Below are 20,811 nucleotides of genomic sequence, written 5' to 3'. Positions count from 1 at the left end.
GACTAAAATTATATCGAATATACAAATTTTAACAATGGACCTCACTAAGCTCCGTCCCTATTCAATATTCAATACCATAGAAGCAAAATTCCTCTTCCCCTCCCATAGGTAGAAATTGTTAATATATATATATATATATATATATATATAATTAAGAAACATGGTAAGTTTTTTGTATCAATACACACAATTAATCATATTGAGGACTATTTGTAACACTTGTACATTGTATAATAAGCTATTATATAAAATGACACTTAAAATTTGTTTGAAATATGATTAGATTTGTGTATTGATGCGAGTAACTTACGATGTTCTCTAACTATATCTATATATATATAACTTGTGGATTTATTTTTTATTTTTTTTATTTTTAAATGATTATTAATTATTTATTAACATATATAAAATATTATTACGTTGACATCACATGTTTGTAGCATAATTTCTAAACTCGTCCCAGACAATAAAATCGAATATAAAATGTCACATTAATTACTGAATCGGCTTAAACTATTATTCAAAAGTAAACATAATATGAAAGCAAAGAATAACAACGAAAAATCAACATAATCAATATGCATATTAAATTAACAGAATATAACAGAATATATGGTTGAATAAAATTAATTAAAAATATCATTGGTTGTTGTTGAAAAAAATAATAATACGAAACTATGAAAAATATCATGTAAGTATCTTCATTTTTTAACAATGATGACTAAAATAAAAATATAATATAATATTAGATTTATAATTCTGAAAAGAAATAGTTAGATGACTAAATTAAAAATGCTGAAATAGATGGATGATCAAATATTATAATATTAAATTTACGTTTTATATCATTATACTTTATTTAATCGTTAAATTTATATTTCATGAATTTGAATATTTATTACTTTTTACATTTGTTATACATATATAATGGTCGTGCTAAAGATTATTTTATATATAATTTACATTTTTAAATTTATTTTACTTTCTCATTTAACATTAAAATCTCTTATTAACTTTTTTTATTAATAAGAATTTTAATATAATTATATTAATTACTAATATTTAGTTAAAACAAGATTTTTAGATTTTAATCGGATTTATCTTAAACTCGAGCTCGGATTAATCTCATGTTCAAACATTTCCAAGATCAAATTCTTAGATTTAAACTATTATGAACTTGTATCGAAGTAAACATACTTTTGAGCTCGAACATATTTCACTAATTTTGAGTGTATGCACGTCGTCAATGAATTACGAAAACTCTAAATAGATACTATCTTATAATAAATAAATAATAATAAAAACTTACCCAACATAAAATCAATTAATTCCACATAATTCCCCTCTCATTTCCTTAAAATGCCATCACTTACTCTTTCCATCGTGTCTTCCGAGAGATTCTCTCCTTTTCTAGGTTTTTGTTTTTATTTTTCTTCCTTTTCAGTTTAATCACCAAATAATGAATTGAGATGTCATGTTTTACAACCACTTTTCTTTTTGGAGATGGACCAAAATTAGAGATAAACATAAAATTTTATGAGTTGAATATGTTTTATTCGAGGACCACATTTTATGCTAGGGGACGAAAATAGATTTTTTATTTTCTTTTCAATAGATTTTTTTGTCGGGTACTGAATTTTACTCTTTCTCCTATTTCACTCATTGTATTTTAAATCTTTTCAATTTCCTCATTGGACTTAATACATTGGGTTTTTTGTCACTTAGCCGTTTTCTCACTAAGTGTGTTATAAATGGACTGTTATATAGATGCAAAACGATGTCGTTTTGGTGAAAATTTTATTTTTTAAAATAATGTTGTTTTAATGTCGTTAACTATTTAACTGTCGAGTGACCAAAAAACTCAATGTTTAAGTTCAGTGAAAAAAATGAAAACTTTTAAAGTTCAGTGAGGAAAACATGAGAGAAATAAATTAAAATTCATTGATGAAATTTGTAATTTATCCTTATTTTAAATGAAGATTTATTTTTCATAAAATTTTAATTATTATTAACTATAACATTTAATTGTATAATGTCAACGCTTCACAAGAATTAAATGTAGGTGTATTAAATAAAAGTGTTGAATTATATAATAGATTTTAGGTTCTAATTTTTATTTTACTATGAATAAAATTTTAAATTTATATATATATATATATATATATATATATATATATATATTACCGTATTCAATTTTTATTATATCTTGTTGCTCTGGAGCACTAGTTTTACTTCTTTTCTTTTTTTTATGTCGCTGTTAGTTATTTTTCTTTTTTAACTTTGTAATTAATGAAGACATTAACTTTAGCGTTGGTCGATGACCATTTATATTTATTGTTTTTCTTTATTTTATTATATCATATATTTTTTCTTTTTTTTAAATTTTTAAATAATTTTACTTTTATGACACGATTTTTTCTTCCTTTATAGCATGTTTCTCTTTGTCCTTTGGTACATTTTCAGTTGTTTGCTTGTTATTTTTGTTTATACTTTTTATCAGAGTTGGATTTGACATTATCACGAATAATCAAGATGGTGCTTTTGTAATAATGTTTATCTTCCCTGCTTTGGACCTTCGGATAAGATTTTGGATACGTGATTTACGTTCGTTGATAGTTTTCTCATGTTGCTCGATTCTGATTTACATTTTACCAGTAGTCTTTCAATAACTTGATCTCCTTTTCTGATTCGTTTACTGATACAATTAGATCTGTTCGTGTCAATCTTTTAATCAAGTTTATTGTATTAGGTTTTTTAACCTACTCATTATATATGGTCTTTGTGTGATATTAAATGACTAGTTTCTTGTGTTAATGATTATAGGAAAATGTCCTTATTATGTGTTTAGTTTACGGTTGTAGTTGTAAACTTTCATTCTAATTTGAATACTTTTTTATTTTTAATAAAACTAGCGGTTTTTATCTTGTCAAAAAAAGTTAATTATATCTCGAGAGATATATAATATCATCTTAAACTTTATTTGTAAAATATTAACATATCTACTACTTACAATCTTCTTATTTAATTTTTTTACGACTTTCACACGAATCAAGCAACTTTGGTGATAAAGAAATTGTTGTTATTCAACGTCAACTGGTTGAGAGTTGTCTTGGAACAAATATTATCTAATATTTATCCCAAATTAATTAAAAACTGTGATATTCAAATATTTAATCTAATATAAAAAAATTAAATCATTTTTATCATGTTTTCTTTCAATTATGAAAAATAAGGTGGAGTTTTCTTCTCCACAACCTTCCACCTAAATGTGAATTAAGACTTAAAAGAAACTTCGCCGTCAATTACTAAATAATAATTATAGTATATCCTTTGTACGCACCAAATTTTTATCTGATAAATAAAAAATATAAATTTACATTTAAAAAAAAACTAGGAGTTGCCACCAATTAGGTGTAATTAAGTAAAAAAAATGTTTAGGTATGTGAAAATAAAAATTGAGTTTTAGGGCATGATTACGTATGAGTAAGGATTAACACTCTTATAACGTCTGTAAAAAACGACTCTTATTTGATCACAAATATTTTTATTTAGAATCATGAATGCAATTAATGCTTTTGTATTAATCAAAATTTTTAAATTCTCAAACATAATCTTGAATTCTCTAACGACTAAGGGAACCAAAATTAAACTTGAATATTCTAAAAATTCATATGTTAATCTATATTAAAATTTCGAAAGCGACATCTTTCATGAGCAATCTCGAACATTCTCCAGCATCTTGGATAATATCGAGAACTTTGCCTCATTAGAAAAACGCTTCAATCTTTATGAATCATGTTAAAAGTCGAGATTTACATGTAACACCCCCGACCCGTACCAGACCCGAATACGAATCTGAGGTGTCACATTGACTTTTTAAAGCTTTGACTTCTCGAAAATATGTTTAAAATTTGAACTTTTTTTTTATTTTAGTGGTAAAGCCCTCATACAAAAGTTAATATCAAAAATATATATTTCACAATGAACATAAATACTTAATATTTTTACATAAACTTTAATTAGTATAATTACAAAACAAATCAAAGCATTTGCGATTTAAACCTTTGTAGTACATTTATGTTACATGACAACAAAATTTCAAAATAACAAGAAGCACATACTGTTCAAATCGTTCTGATATGATCTTCTTCAAAGTGTATGTTGTCATTTCCTAGCTTTACTCTTCGGATCTATTTGACCCTACGTGTGAAAACACTCACACGCTAAGTCGTTAACTTAGTGAGGCATAAATGAGCATAATAAAACATTAAAAACACTTGCTTAAACATTTCAGGAAAAAAATTGAATATGGAAACCAATATATACTTCATAAATATAATTTATGCTATTATACATTGTTCAATTCATATCAATTTGTTTTATTAGCCCAATGCTTGTTACTGAGAACTCAAGGTATGTGAGTACTTTGAGGTTGTGCACTATAATTGCAGTCAAAACTGCTGCATAGAATTTGCACTGAAGTGTTACGTAGAATATGCACCGAAGTGCCACATAGATTTATCCCGAATGACCGCGTAGAATTGTCCCGAAGGACAACATAGAATTGTCCCGAAGGACCGCGTAAAACCATCGACTCTTGGCATGCCAATTATACCTCCAATTCTCATAGTACATACTTTGGGCTTTAACATAAATATTCACATATCCTTCTTCAAATTATCATTCATTCACATAGAACATATATACTCATAATAACGAAATCAAAACAATGCATATGAAATACAATTTAGGTAAAACAATAAAATTTAACATAAAATAATTAAAATAGTTTTCGATCGAAAACCTTTGAGGTTGGTTATCGCAAGCCGTCCTCATATCAAATATAAAATAAGTAAGTTGTACTCACCTTTGCCTCACTTAAGTCCTAAGTAAAATACTTTTTCACTTTTGCTTAATCTCTTTACTACTTCTAGTCGATCGGTACTTGTTCTTGATTGAAGTCTACATAAGAACATAACCAAAATGAATATCGGATCTCAAATAACTGATAACCAATCGACATTTACTTAAACGAAATAAAACACCTAATTCAAAATTTTAAACTGAACAGTATCGGTACTCTACACCCAGTACCGATACTTACCTTCTATGGTACCGATACCCACCTCAGTATCGATACTTATTTTGCATTATGGAATTTCCTTTTCAATTATGGTATCGATACCTTACTATTAGTATCGATACCCCAATATCGATACTACCCCTTTAGTACTGATGTTGTTCATCCGATTCATATAGTATCGATATTGTTCTTCCAGTATCGATACTCTTACCCATAATTCACTTATTTCATTTCAAATTTAGCCCAAACTTCACCTAAATCTCATATTTTTAACTCCATTCATACGCTTAAACTCAATAACACTTATCCCAACCAATTTACATCAAATAAATCCCCTTTAACATCAATTCTCCATAGAACATTTAAAACTAAATTTTACACCCATTCTTCAAACATGTTTCCAATCCTTTCTAATACTTCAAATACCTTATTCAAACCTTTGATAAGTCAAATATGCCTTTAAAATCAAATTACTAATCAAATTTCATCAATGCCCTTAAAAACCCATTTTACCAAATTACCATTAATTCTTCAATCCCAAAGTTTCTAATCATCTTTAAGCTTTCTTAAGATTCTATACCAACCCAAGATTCAAAACAAACTCAAAAATAAAATGAACAACCAACTTCAAATCTCTTACCTTAGCAATTGGGAGCTCACGGTGGAATGAAGAAGATAAGAGGAAGATATAACTCTCTAGGCTTTTCCTTACCTTTTCTATTTCATCACATGTTATATTAAAATAAAATGAATTTTAAATCCATTTCATGCCAAAATAACATTTTCCCTTCAATTCTTACATCTTTGATTAGATATCCTAAAAAAATTTCCAAATCAATCCTTGAACATTTTAATTTATCAAAATCAAACCACTAATTTTAAATCCTTACTCTTTAGTCACTAACCTGATGTTTGGGGTATTACAATTCTCCCCCTTAAGAAAATTCGTCCTCGAATTTTTACTGCACAAAGAGATGAGGAAATTGTCTTCTCATGACATCTTCACGCTCTTATGTCGTCTCTTCCACTTTGTGATTTTTTTAATGAACTTTAACTAATAGAATCGTCTTGTTCCTTAGTTGTTTGACTTCATGTGCTAAAATATGCATTGGTTCTTCCTCATAGGTCAGATCAGATTGGACTCCTATCTCTTCCTGTGCCATGATGTGAGAATGATCTGATCGATATCTTCTAAGCATAGAAACATGAAAATCATCGTGGATCTTCTCCATTTCTGGTGGTAATGCTAACTGATATGCTATTGGTCTAACTCTTTTTAAGATCTCATAGGGCCCAATGAATCGTGGACTTAGTTTACCTTTGCGTCCAAAACGGAGAATCTTCTTCTTGGGCGATACTTTGAGAAATACTTTATAACATACTTGGTATTCAATTTCCTTTCTCTTCAAGTCTAAGTAAGACTTCTGTCGATCAACGACTATCTTAAGGTTATCTTGAATAATCTTCATTTTCTCTTCGACTTCTTTGATCAAATATGACCCCACTATGTATCGATATTTAATTTTAAACCAATTTAATGGTGTTCGACACTTTCTTTCATATAAATCTTCATAGGGCGCCGTCTTGATACTCGATTGATAACTATTATTATAAGAAAATACTGCCAAAGACAAATACTTTTCCCAAAATCCATTGAATTCTATTACACATGCCCTTAGCATATCTCCTAAAACTTGAATAGTCCGATCAGATGAAAAGTTGTTCTAAAGTTCAATCGGGTACCCAAGGCTCTATGTAAAAACTTCCAAAACCTCAAAGTGAACCTTGGATATATGTCAGATATTATTGAAACCAGTACTCCATGTAGTTGAACTATCTATTTGATGTATAATTCAACATATTTATTCATTGAATAATCAGTCTGAATAGTAATGAATTGCAATGTCTTCGTTAACATATCAACAATTACCTAAATTGAATTTTTTTTTTATTTGATGTTAATGGTAGCCCCGTTATGAAATCCATTGAAATTCTTTCCCATTTCCATTGAGGTATGTAGATCGGTTGTAAAATTCCTTAAGGTACCTGATGTTCAGCTTTTACTTATTGACAGGTTAAACACTTTGCAACAAACTTTGCAATAGCTCTTTTTATACATGGCCATCAGTATCTCCCTTTTAAATCTTGATACATCTTGTTCCCTCCTAGATGCATAGTAAACGGGCTACAATGCGCTTCATAAAGTATATTTTTCTTCAAATCTTCATCATTTGGAAAACAAACTCATCTCTGTAGTACAAACATCCATCAGACTTTACTTCAAAATCCTTGATTTCATATTTTTCCACTTATTCTATTCTTGCCAAACACTTATCATCTCTCTTTTACAAGTCCTTTATTCGCTCCAACAATAAAGGCTTTAGCTTAAAGTAGCCACTAGAGCACCACTATCATTTAAAGAAAATTGGGCATCTAACATGCGTAAAGCTACAAAGTCTTTCTGCTAAGTGCATCAACTACAACATTAACCTTTCCTGGGTAATACTATATTATTGCATCATAGTCTTTAAGTAACTCGATCCATCTCCTTTGTATCAAGTTTAGCTCCTTTTGAGTTAGCAAATACTTTAAACTTTTGTGATAAGTGTAAATATAACATCGCTCACCATATAATAGTGGCGCCATATCTTCAGTGCAAACACTATTGCTGTTAACTCAAGATCATGTGTCGGTTAATTCATTTCATGTGGCTTAAGTTATCTCGAAGCATAGGCTATTACCTTTCCATCTTGCATCAAAACACATCCTAGACCATTATAGGGAAGCATCAGTATAAATTGTATAAACTTTGCCCGATTCTGGTTGTACTAGCACTGAAGCCTCTATTAGAACCTTCTTTAAAGATTCAAAGATCTCTTGGCATTTATTCGTCCAAATGAATGACACATCTATCCTTAACAGTTTTGTCAATGAGGAGACAATCATCGAAAAGTCCCTTACAAATATTCTATAATATCCAGCTAATCCCAAGAAACTCCATACTTCAGAAACATTTCTTGGAACTTCTCAATCTATAATAGCTTTAACTTTCTGAGGATCCACTCGAATCCCTTCTGCAGATACTATATGTCCAAAGAATGCCACTTCAGGTAACCAAAATTCACATTTAGACAATTTAGCATAAAACTTCTTATCTCAAATTGTTTGAAGAATCACTGGAAGATGGGTGTCATGTTCTTCATTCATCTTTGAATAAACCAATATATCATCAATGAAGACGAAAATGAACTGATTGAGGTACGATTGAAATACCCTATTTATAAGATCCATAAATACTGCTGGTGCATTAGTTAATCCAAAACGACATTACTACGAACTCATAATGGCCATACCCGATCCTAAAATTCATTTTTGGAATATCATCTTCTTGTATCTCCAGCTGGTGATAGCCAGAGCGCAAATCAATTTCGGAGAACACCGAAGCTCCTTTGAGTTGATCAAATAAATTGTTGATTCTTGGGAGATGATACTTATTCTTTATTGTCACCTTGTTGAGTTGCCGATAATAAATATATAGACGCATAAAACCATCTTTCTTTTTTACAAATATCACTGGTGCACCCCAAGGTGATACACTAGGTCTGATGAATCCTTTCTCTAATAGCTATTGTAACTGAGCCTTTAACTTCTTCAATTTTTTCGGGGCCATTCTATAAGGAGCTATCAAAATTGGTGTCGTTCCAGGCATTACCTCAATTTGAAATTCAACCTCTCTAACTGGAGGTAATCTCGGTAACTTATATGGGATCACGTCTAGAAATTCTCGGACCGTCGAAATATCCTCCAATCTCATCTTCGTGGCTCGAGTATCAATCATATTGGCGATGAAAGCTTGACATCCTTACAGCATTATCTTATTAGCCGGCATTACCGATATCACATTAGATAATGAATTAATTATATCACTGACCACAATTACCTCTGATCCATCAGAACTTCTCAAAACTACCCGCTTTAATCGATAGCCAACATTAGCATGGTAACGATACAACCAATCCATTCCCAATATGACCTTAAACTCGTCAAAGGGTAATTCCATTATATTAGCAGGGAATTCAATTCCCTGAATCCTTATAGTACACCCTCGAAAATCCTGGTTTACCCGAGCACTATGGCCTAGCGAGTTAGTCACAATCACATCATTAATTATAGCTTCTAACTAGATTATGAAATCTCTCACTAGTTTACTACATATATAGAAATAAGTTGATCCCATGTCAATCAATACCAAAACAAGTTTATTGATTAATTGTAAAGTACATACAATGATCTCTGGATCATCACGATCTTCATTAGTCTTAAGGTTGTATACTCGAGTAGTCGCACACATTTCAGGTTGAGTGGCCAATTCATACTGATTCATTCCCCTCCTCGTCATCTACCTCTCTGAAAAATAGTATCAAATCTCTCTGATTGTGCATGCTCTCCGGTCATTAACGGGCAATCCCAAATAAAATGTCTAGTGTCCCCACATCTAAAACATGCTCCGGAGACCACTGGACATACACCACTATGATGTTTTCCACAATGTTGACATTGAATTGGCCTTCCAGCTCCTGATTCAGTTGATTGAGTTTGCTTAGCTCTCATAGGATTTGATCCTCTGTCTGAGGATGCAGCTGACTCAGATCTAGATTAAGGTCGAAAACCTGAAACTTGAATTTTCTACGATTGTGATGCACTCGACGAGGCACCTGATCTCTTACTCAACTGGATATTTTTCTCCCCAAATATTTCATTTTGTGCTCGCTCCAAGGATTTAGCTCGATTCACTACCTCTTGAAATGTAGAAAGATTCAGTGCTATCAGTAACTCATTCAGTCTAGGGCGTAAACCTTCTATGAACCAATCACATGAATCTTTCTCAGTCGGGACCAATTCAGCTGAAAATCTAATCAATTTATTAAACTCTCACTCATACTCATACTCATACTGATACTCTACTGATACTCATACTGATACTCATACTGATACTCATACTGATACTCATACTCATACTCATACTCATACTCATACTCATACTCATACTCATACTCATACTCATACTCATACTCATACTCATACTCATACTCATACTCATACTCATACTCATACTCATACTCATACTCATACTCATACTCATACTCATACTCATACTCATACTCATACTCATACTCATACTCATACTCATACTCATACTCATACTCATACTCATACTCATACTCATACTCATACTCATACTCATACTCATACTCATACTCGTACTCATACTCATACTCGTACTCGTACTCGTACTCGTACTCGTACTCATACTCATACTCATACTCATACTCATACTCATACTCGTACTCATACTCATACTCGTACTCGTACTCGTACTCGTACTCATACTCATACTCATACTCATACTCATACTCATACTCATACTCATACTCGTACTCATACTCATACTCGTACTCATACTCGTACTCATACTCATACTCCTACTCATACTCATACTCATACTCATACTCATACTCATACTCATACTCATACTCATACTCATACTCATACTCATACTCATACTCATACTCATACTCATACTCATACTCATACTCATACTCATACTCATACTCATACTCATACTCATACTCATACCCATACCCATACCCATACCCATACCCATACCCATACCCATACCCATACCCATACCCATACCCATACCCATACCCATACCCATACCCATACCCATACCCATACCCATACCCATACCCATACCCATACCCCCATACCCATACCCATACCCATACCCATACCCATACCCATACCCATACCCATACCCATACCCATACCCATACCCATACCCATACCCATACCCATACCCATACCCATACCCATACCCATACCCATACCCATACCCATACCCATACCCATACCCATACCCATACCATACCATACTCATACTCATACTCATACTCATACTCATACTCATACTCATACTCATACTCATACTCATACTCATACTCAACCTCAACTCATACCCATACCCATACCCATACCCATACCCATACCCATACCCATACCCATACCCATACCCATACCCATACCCATACCCATACCCATACCCATACCCATACCCATACCCATACCCATACCCATACCCATACCCATACCCATACCCATACCCATACCCATACCCACCCATACCCATACCCATACCCATACCCATACCCATACCCATACCCATACCCATACCCATACCCATACCCATACCCATACCCATACCCATACCCATACCCATACCCATACCCATACCCATACCCATACCCATACCCATACCCATACCCATACCCATACCCATACCCATACCCATACCCATACCCATACCCATACCCATACCCATACCCATACCCATACCCATACCCATACCATACTCATACTCATACTCATACTCATACTCATACTCATACTCATACACAATGTGATTCCCTTGCTTCAAATTCATGAACTCCTGCTTTATTTGTCTAATGAACTAATCACCGATATATTTGTTCTTGATCTCGTCCAGAAAGAACAACCACGTCACTTGATCCATAGATGCTCTCATCGTCACATTAGTCTTCCATATATGTGTTTGACCTCGTAGCAATAAAACTAGTCCATCCAGCTTCTCCATTTCATAACAATGAAGACCATCAAGCATGATATTTATGTCATTATGTAATACCCACATACCGATACGGGTGACCCAATTCGATCCGAGGTGTCACATTAGGGCCACCGAAGCGACCCATCGTAAAAATCCCAGAAATTTAAATTTTTGTTAAAACATGTAAAATCATAAAAAAACATTATAAACACAAAAGTAAAATTTAACAATATTCAGAAATAAAAAAGATTCCAGACTCGGATATAAAAATGAAATACAAGCTACATGTCCCTTAATCGCATGTATCGTACTCCTTATGTAAAGCCGGTAGGTTTCTGTTACTGATGTCGATAGTTGCACTGGTTCAATCTTGTTAACCTGAAAAGGTGAGTAACAGAGTAAGCTTTGGAAAGCTCAGTAATACAGTACTACCAGATGATGCTGAAGAACATGCAGATAATAGATAAACATATGTTTCCTTATTGATTCAGACATCTATAGAATTTTATGCTGAGCTGAGGTCCCACTGATATCTCAGATAGAAAATTAAAGTAAGCTTCCAGTTCAGAGAAAATGTTTCGGATGACTGTGTTAAGGAGATCAGAATAATGTGTCTAGTGTGTTCCCACCAAAAACCAGTAAAAAGGTACAATTTTTTTAAATAGTGACAATTTAAAACATATTTTTAAAACCATATTAGAACCCTCCAACCGAACGCCAATATGCAGTTCCCCAAAACTACATCCATAAGGACTTACCCTAGGCCCAAAGGGCGTAGGTGCCAACATAAGGGAGCACCTTGGGTCCATAAAGTTTTACCCTAGCTGAAACGTAGGTGCCCACCTTAAGGGAGTGCCCTCAGGTCCATAAGGTCTTACCCAAACACACATAGCAGTGGTGTCATCCCTAAGGGAGTGCCTTAGGGTCCATAAGGTCTTACCACTAGGCCCATTAGGCCCAGGAGCCCACCCAAGAGTCGCCTTAGGTCCATAAGGAATTACCAGTCGTGTTGAACTTATATAATGAATTACCAGCAGTGACTAAACCTGCCAGTGTCTTCAGTCATACCAGAGTCCCAGAGTACCTCGTATAAAAATAATTTCATTTCGTAAATGGAGATATCACAAATCAGAGTAGAGATCAGAGATCATAACAGAAATTAAAGATCAAAACATATATCAAAGTTCAGAGCAGAAATCAGAGGTAAAATTGTATTTCAGATAACAGAGACATACTTTTAAAATTAGAGAAAACATCCGTATGATCAGAGAACACACTAGAGGTTCCAGATATTATTCAGAGGTACTTGATAATCTTATCAGAAAGGGAAACACGAAAATTCAGTACACCGATAGAATGCCAAAAAAATAGAATCATTATCGAGAAAGTTCATTAGCTGGAAAATCATCAGTTATTCAGAACGCAGTTTATCAGGATCATATAGTATTTGAATATTTTTTAGAGGCACTTTGAAATCAAAAAGGTATTTAGAATCCGTTGCATCTGAGTTACTTGTGTTTCCATATATAACATGAGTGATTCCATTATTCAGGAAATCAGAGACATTTTGGGCATTAGGTTCTTGGAGAATTCTTAGTGATTCGAGCTGATAAGGGAGAAACGAAGATTCAAGCATTTAAGATTTATGTCGATCTATCAGAATATCATGTTAACTCAAACTAATGGATGTCAACCAATCAATTCATTGCACTTCCAGGGTATTCACTCTTAAATACCAATAACTCTTGTCCATAGATCATCTTCAGAATCATTGATGAATGTCTTAGGGAGACGAACATATATTCCAATGGTCTTTATTTCATTTCTACATTGCAACGATATCAGGTAATGTCGATGTGCTTGATCCGGGGTTCATAACCCTTAGGGATTATACATCATGTAATTTTATCAGCATTTCCTAACTTACACAAATCATGTACTTAATCCTCAGTCATTGAGGTTACTTAGTTCATTTAGTAGTCAAGTCTATCCCGATCACTTTGGAGTTTCCAGAGTAATTATATCGTTTTTGAAATTTGAATATATACATTACTTCTATTCCATTTAACTTGGTCATATAATATAGTCATATTGGTATTCGAGGTTGATTTATTCATTTCAGAGCTGAGGGTATTTAGTTATTCCAGTGCTTAGACGTTTTTTGGGTCATTTTACACTTAAGGTAATTCCAATATAATTCCGGAATTTAAATCGATGATTCCAAGGTTTAAGTGGATCAAGATATAAGTTCTCAGGTCATCTACATTATTATAGCCATCTATTGTGCTTTTTACACTTTAAGTGTATCATCGACATTTCATTCAAATCTGTCAGTGACATTACTTATGATATATTATGCTTCAAGTATTATAGTTCCTTTGATCAATGGAGGTTATTATAGTTATCACGAAGTTCGAGGATATTTCAGTAATTACTTTTAATTCAATCATATGCAGTTTTTCTGATAATTAGACATGTATGTCTTTTCAGAGTTATCTTTCACCATCCGGGGAATTCTTGGTCTTTTATGGTACAAGGGCATTTTGTAATTTTACCCTATAGTGCTCTTTTTGGTAATTTCTTATCCAAATATTTACCACATTTAATATTTAACATGATTAATAAGAATTTACGCTTTCTGAGACTGATTGATTTACTAATTAAATCATTGAACTGAGATTTATTTCCGACCAGTCTACCAATTTCTTTTTCGAGCTGTTAGAGTCGTATACATTGTTTTGTTTTTTAATCCAATTTTCGTCTGAGTCCAAAGATAGTTAACTACCCTAATGGTCCAATTATTTCCATTCATGCATTTACCATTTATCAGTGAGTCTTGAAAAGCATACAAAAGGTAGAAAAGTATTACCTCGGTTTTCATGCCATATCGATCGACCATTTAAACTCCATTCGATTGTCCTCGAACTTGAATTCAACTTCCAATAATTCCTTGGATACATTGCACATGAATTTACGTAAAAAACTGAACTTAAATCAGAAACCAACTTGAATCCAAAGATAAAACATTGAAAAACATCTTACCGAGTGCGAATTTGGCAAAACAGACTTCAGATTCGAACTTAAGACGTCGAAAAACATAAAATATGGCTTTTCAAAAAATTTGACTTTTTCGGTCAAAGTCAACGGTCTGATCGGTAAAATTCAATGGTCAATGGGTTGACTTGGTCAAAGTTAACAAGTTGACTCAGTGACTGGACCGGACCAGGTGGGTCAGGTCGGGTCAGATCAGGCAGGTCAGGAAGATGGGTCGGGTTGACCTGTTCGGGCCAGTCCAAAAGCTTCTAGGGCAAGGGAAGAAACCTACGCGCACTGCCGATGTGTGGTGGCATGTGCGGCGACGACAAAAGTTTGGTTTTTCGGACGATTACTCCCTATTAATGTACTTGACAAAATCGATCCAACAACATCAACAATCTGCCAAAATCTATCGGAATTAAAAGAAGAGGTCTGAAACATTTACCCACACTGGCGGTCGGCAAAAACGACGGTGGTGAACGGCAACCTCGGTCGGGTTTTGATTGGAATTGACTGGGGAATACGATGTTGGTGGCGGTGAGACACTACAACCGATGGTTTGGTCGGAATCGGTATAAAACTGAGGCGATCGGGGTTAGGTTACTCGTCAAAGCTTTGCGACTAAATTCACGACGATATACGTCGTTTCATGGCAAAAAGATGGAGGGTATTGGTCTCCGGTTGAAGACGGACTGAGCGGGGGTGGTGGTGCCAAAAATGATGGTCGGACAGTGAAGAATCGGTGACAAAGAGGCCGACGGGCTAGGGTTCAAGGTTGGGAATTTTGTTTCCAATTTGGGAATTTTGGGGGGCAGAATTAACCAGGTTTATTTTTCTTTATCCAATAAAAATGGGTAAATTCAAGACTGGGTCCCTGAATTTCTTACACTTTCTAAAGTTGTCTTTAAGTTTCAGAAACTTATAATTTGACCCCTAAATTGGGGTATGACAACCTTAGCAAATTTTATTTGTTAACTATTACATATTTTTCTTGTCACGACAAAACTTTACTGCTCACTTCACATTTTTTTTTGTCTATACATATTTTTCCATATGTTCATACCATTTGCCACGACTTATTTTTTCTTTGTGAATACCATTAGACAATAAACTTAAGATTAGTTGGTGACACCTAATTCTAGCTGTAGCAAACTTCAAAGATTTCCCCCCAATCCCTGTGGAGACGATAACTCACTTACTACTATATTACTTGCATCGATTGTATATATTTGCACAAATTTACGTGCCACAACACATATATTTACACGCGATTAAGTTTTTGGCCCCGTTGTCGGGGATTGGCAATTGGAGAAATTTTGATAAGTTTTGTCATAGCAAAAAATTTTTTGTCACAATTTTTTTTTGTTAATTTTACTTGTTTGTTTTCTTATTTTTTTGTCACAATTTTTGTCACAGCTATCTATTTAACCGTTGTTGGTACAATTTTGATAAAACTTTTCGATGGGTGTCTTCTAACCTGAGATATGATGCTCCTACTACATCTTGTGAAAATTTTAGTGCAAACGCTATGTCTCATGAGTATGGTTGTGGCTCTCATGCTCAAGCTCGTGTTGTTGGGTTCCCTATGGCTAAGTCATAATCGGATGGTGTGCTAGGTGACCAAGGACAGTGGTTTGTGAACTCTGGTGCTACTCATCACGTCACGACTGACCTTTTGAATGTTAATGATCGTGTTGAGTACTCTGGTTCTGGTAAACTCATTATTGGTAATGGGAGAGGTTTGCCTATTGATAGCGTTGGTCATTCATCTTTATTTACTACTTCATGCACTTTGAACTTGAACAATATGTTACTTGTTCCTCATATTACTAAGAACTTAATTTTCTTGTCAAAGCTTGTTAGCGACAACGGTGTCTTCTTAGAGTTTCATGCTTGGAATTGTGTGGTTCATGATGAAAGGACAAGAGAGATGTTGCTGTAAGGCAGAGAAGTGGATGAGTTGTATATGTTTGATCTCGGGACTTTGTTGAAATGTGTTTTTCATCCTGCATTGTGCTTGGCTAGTATACTCCAATCATTTATGAGTTATGGCCTGATTGCCGTGGGCATCCTACTCATGACGTGTTAATTCATGCTTGCAAAAGTTGTAATATTGAGTAACTTAGATGATAAATATAAGGTTGAGTGTTTGTCAATCGTTTCAATTGAGGAAAAGCTATCAGCTACCATTTGTTGCATCTAATACATCATACTCTAAACCATTTGAGCTCCTTTTTACTGATCTTTGGGGCCCTTCTCACGTCACCTTGAATGGCTATCGCTATTATGTGTATTTTTTGGACATTCACACACGCCATACTTGGCTTTACCTTATCAAGTCTAAAGATCAGGTTGTGTCTACTTTTCAATTGTTCCATAAAATGATTCAAACTCAGTTTGGAGTTGTTCTGAAAGCCCTTCAAAGCGATTGGGTGGTGAGTACCGTAGTCTGTCCCCAATGTTGCTGAAGAATAGAATCCAACACCGTGTTACTTACCCTCATGCCTCTCAACAGAATGACATTTTCGAACGCAAGCATAGACATGTCCTTGAGGTTGTGTTGACTTTGCTTGCTCATACTTCTATGCCGTTTAAGTTTTGGTCCTTTGTTGTTGTGACTGCTATCCACGTTGTTAATAGCCTGCCCACAAAGGTTCTTGATCACAAGTCACCATTTCAGCTTCTGTATGGTAAATCCCCTACTCTTGAGCATCTGCGGGTGTTTGGGTGTCGTTTCTACCCTTACACGTGACCTTTTCATCCGTATAAGTTGGCCTTTCGCTCTCAGTCGTGTGTGTTCGTTGGCTATTGTATGCAACATCGTGGCTACCAATGTCTGGCTCCTAATGGTCACATTTTCATATCTTGAAGTGTTGTTTTTTATGAATGTATTTTTCCATTTACAGATGATGCACTTATGTCATATGGTTTCCCTCAAATTATACAGTCAAGGCCCTCTCTTCACATAATCCCAGTAGCTGAACGTCTGTGCACTACCCCTGACATGCATTCACATTCTTCTACTAATTATCCAGCTCTCGCTCAATACTCTATTTCAAGCTCGGTTGACATGGTGCAATCTCAACAACCTTTGGAGTCACAAGGGCAGCCTGCTGAGTTACAATCTTCTGCTGATGAGGGTTCCATGCATGAAGTTACGTTGCAAGATGGGTATATTTAAACCTCGGTTGTTTAACGACTCTTCTGGTTTTCCTTCCAGTGTGGATGTTGTTGAACCAACCACAATCGATCAGGCGATGACATGTCCTTGATGGAAAGAAATGGTTCTAGATGAATACAATGCCTTAATGAATAATAGAACCTGGGAACTAACTACTTTACCTGAAGGAAGGTCACCTATTGGTTGCAAAGGTTGTTTCGTGTTAAGAAACGTTCTTATGGTGCAATTGCTCGATTTAAAGCCAGGTTGGTCACGAGAGGATTTTATCAAGTCCCAGGCTAGGACTTTTATGATTCTTTCAGTCTTGTAGTTCGCTTGTCAACTATAAATCTAATCCTTGCCTTGGCTGTCACTAAAAGGTGGAGTCTTAGGCAAGTGGATGTGAGTAATGCTTTTTTAAACGGCATATTACGTGAAAATGTGTTCATGTCCTAACCACCTGGGTTCGAACAAACTGCCCCTGATGGTTCTCGACTTGTCTGCAAGCTTAAGAAAGCCTTGTGTAGTTTGCGCCAAGCTCCTCGGATGTGGTATTCATAGCTTCGCCAATTTTTACTTGATTAAGGGTTCAAGGGTTCTACTACAGATGCCTCGTTGTTTATTTCTAACACTAGTGAGGGGTTGGTCTACATCCTTGTCTATGTAGACAATATCATAGTAACGGGGGAGTCCACAACAACCATTAATAGCATTGTTCATCTTTTGGGGAAACGATTCTCTCTTAAAGACCTTGGTGAGTTGAGTTATTTTTTGGGGTTAGAGGTTCACTGTGATAACAACTCGTTGCTTCTTCGTTAAACGAAGTACATTAAGGAGCTTCTTCTTAAAACAAATATGTCAGAGGCCAAGTTTTTCCCCACACCTATGATGTCATCCCCTAAACTCACCTGTGATAGTGGCTGTTCTCTTAATGAACCTAGCATTTACCAGAGTGTGGTGAGAGCTCTCCTTTACTTAAATCATACTCGCCCGACATTGCTTTTAGTGTCAATTGAGTTGCTCAATTTATGCAACAATCATGTGAAGAACATTGGCAGACGGTTAAACGCATCCTTCGATATTTGAATGGCACTTCATATCATGAGATTCTTTGTATTGCAGCATTTGCTGATGCGGATTGGGCGAACTGTGCAGACAATAGTCGCTCGACAATTGGCTACTGTGCTCTTCTAGGTCAGAATGTTATAAGCTGGAGCTCCAAGAAAAAAAATCAGTCTCTCACTCCACTAAAGAGGTTTAGTATCGTAGTATTGTTGGTGCGACATCGGAGGTCACATGGTTGCAGTCTCTTCTTCATGACCTTGGAATCACTTCTCCTGCTAAGTCAACTATTTGGTGTGACCACACTAGTGCCGTTAATATTAGTGCCAATCCAGTATTTCATGCATCATCAAAGCATGTCGAGTTGGATGTGCATTTTGTTCGAGAAGAAAGTTGCTAATGGTTCCCTTCAGGTTAACTATGTTCCTGCAACAGAGCAAGCTGCAGATGGGTTCACCAAATCCTACCTAAAACAATGTTTAGTGTGTTTCGTACAAAGGTGGTTGTCACATATGACATTGCCGAGGGAAGAAGAAGTCGAGACAATATTAGACTATGAAGACGTGAGCTGAAAGAAACGTTCGGTTAGCAAAATTGTTGCAAGATGCTGCTGACTCAGCAGTTTGTTAGGGTTTATTAGCGTGACTATTCACGTGATTATGATGCAGGTTTTACTATTTAAAAGAGCATTCTCTGTATATTCAAATAACGAGTAATACAATGGTTTATTAAAGTCTGTTCTCAACCTATTGTCTAATATAGTCTAACCAACACCAACTGAAACTATTCTTGGTGCTCTTCCAAAGAACTATAAACCATAATTTCTTTCAGATAAATGACTACAATCTATCCAGATAATCATGGAACAAATGATTTATTAAAGCACAAAAAATTGTACTAACGGGAGTTGGTTTAAATAGTAAGTAGCTTGATATCGTTTAAGCAAGTTTTGAGATCGAGACCTTGTGAACGCAGAAAATCCCGGTAGGAGACTCACCTATTAAAGTCAGGGGTGCGACGTGAGTCGGTCCAGATTAATCAAAACGAAGCCCTAGAATCAAGAGGGCAACAAAAAGAAATAATACAAAAAGTGGTAATAGAGAAGCCATTGTCGCAATGTCGCGTAGACTAAATCCTTGTAGGGAAAATTGTTATCGTATCTAGAAAGAATCATGAGTACTTAAATTTAAATTGAAGGACTTAGGACCGGAAAAAAAGGTAAATTATAACAATGGTCACTAATGTTTAAGTAATTTTTTATTGTTCTCGTTGAAGTTTCAAATGTAAAAAACTGGTCGTTAACATTATCGATTTGTAAGAAAATAGTCTCTCCACCATCGTCCTATTAAATTGATGATGTGACAATGTTAATATAAAGATTAATATTTAGGTTTATCCCTAAATTATTACTAAAACATCAAATATGTCCTTGCCAGGTTAGAACCCAATTGTTATAGTTTCATCTCCAACTGTTAAAACATCAATTAGCGTCATCGTTAATGTCCAAGCTCATTATCGGTAACGAGAAACTCCAACAAAACTCCAAACCTCAACATCATCGTAATATAACCAAAATAAGGCCACTGACTTTAATAGCGGTTATTTTAGGTGATGTTTTGGTTCTCGCTTTGGAATCATTAGAATAGCATCCACAAGTCCGATTCATCATAAATATCGATAAATTAGGTGAGGAAGATTTTATGAAAATAATAAATATTGTTAAATAAGATTATATATATATTATATTATCAAAATAAAAAAATACTTAAACATATTTATTATAGATCATTAAAATAAGAACGTATGTTACGTATTATTATATTTTAATAATTTATTATTATA

At 34.4% G+C, this 20,811-nt stretch overlaps 1 protein-coding gene across 1 annotated transcript; it reads right to left on the bottom strand.

The window, feature by feature from the left end:
• Window positions 1-10,044: 10,044 nt before the first annotated feature.
• LOC120208176 lies at window positions 10,045-11,738 on the bottom strand. Its single transcript, XM_039207515.1, has 3 exons — window positions 11,603-11,738; window positions 11,011-11,096; window positions 10,045-10,566 (listed from the first exon to the last, which is right to left on the bottom strand). Exons 1-3 carry the CDS (start codon window positions 11,736-11,738, stop codon window positions 10,045-10,047), a joined length of 744 nt encoding a protein of 247 aa, XP_039063446.1.
• Window positions 11,739-20,811: the final 9,073 nt, after the last annotated feature.

Source organism: Hibiscus syriacus, unplaced genomic scaffold, assembly GCF_006381635.1.
Source record: "Hibiscus syriacus cultivar Baekdansim isolate YM2019G1 unplaced genomic scaffold, ASM638163v2 tig00016004_pilon, whole genome shotgun sequence".
Taxonomy (NCBI): domain Eukaryota; kingdom Viridiplantae; phylum Streptophyta; class Magnoliopsida; order Malvales; family Malvaceae; genus Hibiscus; species Hibiscus syriacus.
This window is presented reverse-complemented; position numbering and strand designations above follow the sequence as displayed.

Excerpts from the sequence above, each read along its gene's own strand:
- LOC120208176 (XM_039207515.1), bottom strand. The coding sequence starts at position 11,738 with ATGGAGAAGCTGGATGGACTAGTTTTATTGCTACGAGGTCAAACACAT. Across the intron at positions 11,097-11,602 it reads GATCAAGAACAAATATATCG|TTGAGGTTGAGTATGAGTAT; the intron begins GTGATTAGTTCA and ends TATGGGTATGAG. Across the intron at positions 10,567-11,010 it reads ATGAGTATGAGTATGGTATG|GAGTATGAGTATGAGTACGA; the intron begins GTATGGGTATGG and ends GAGTATGAGTAG.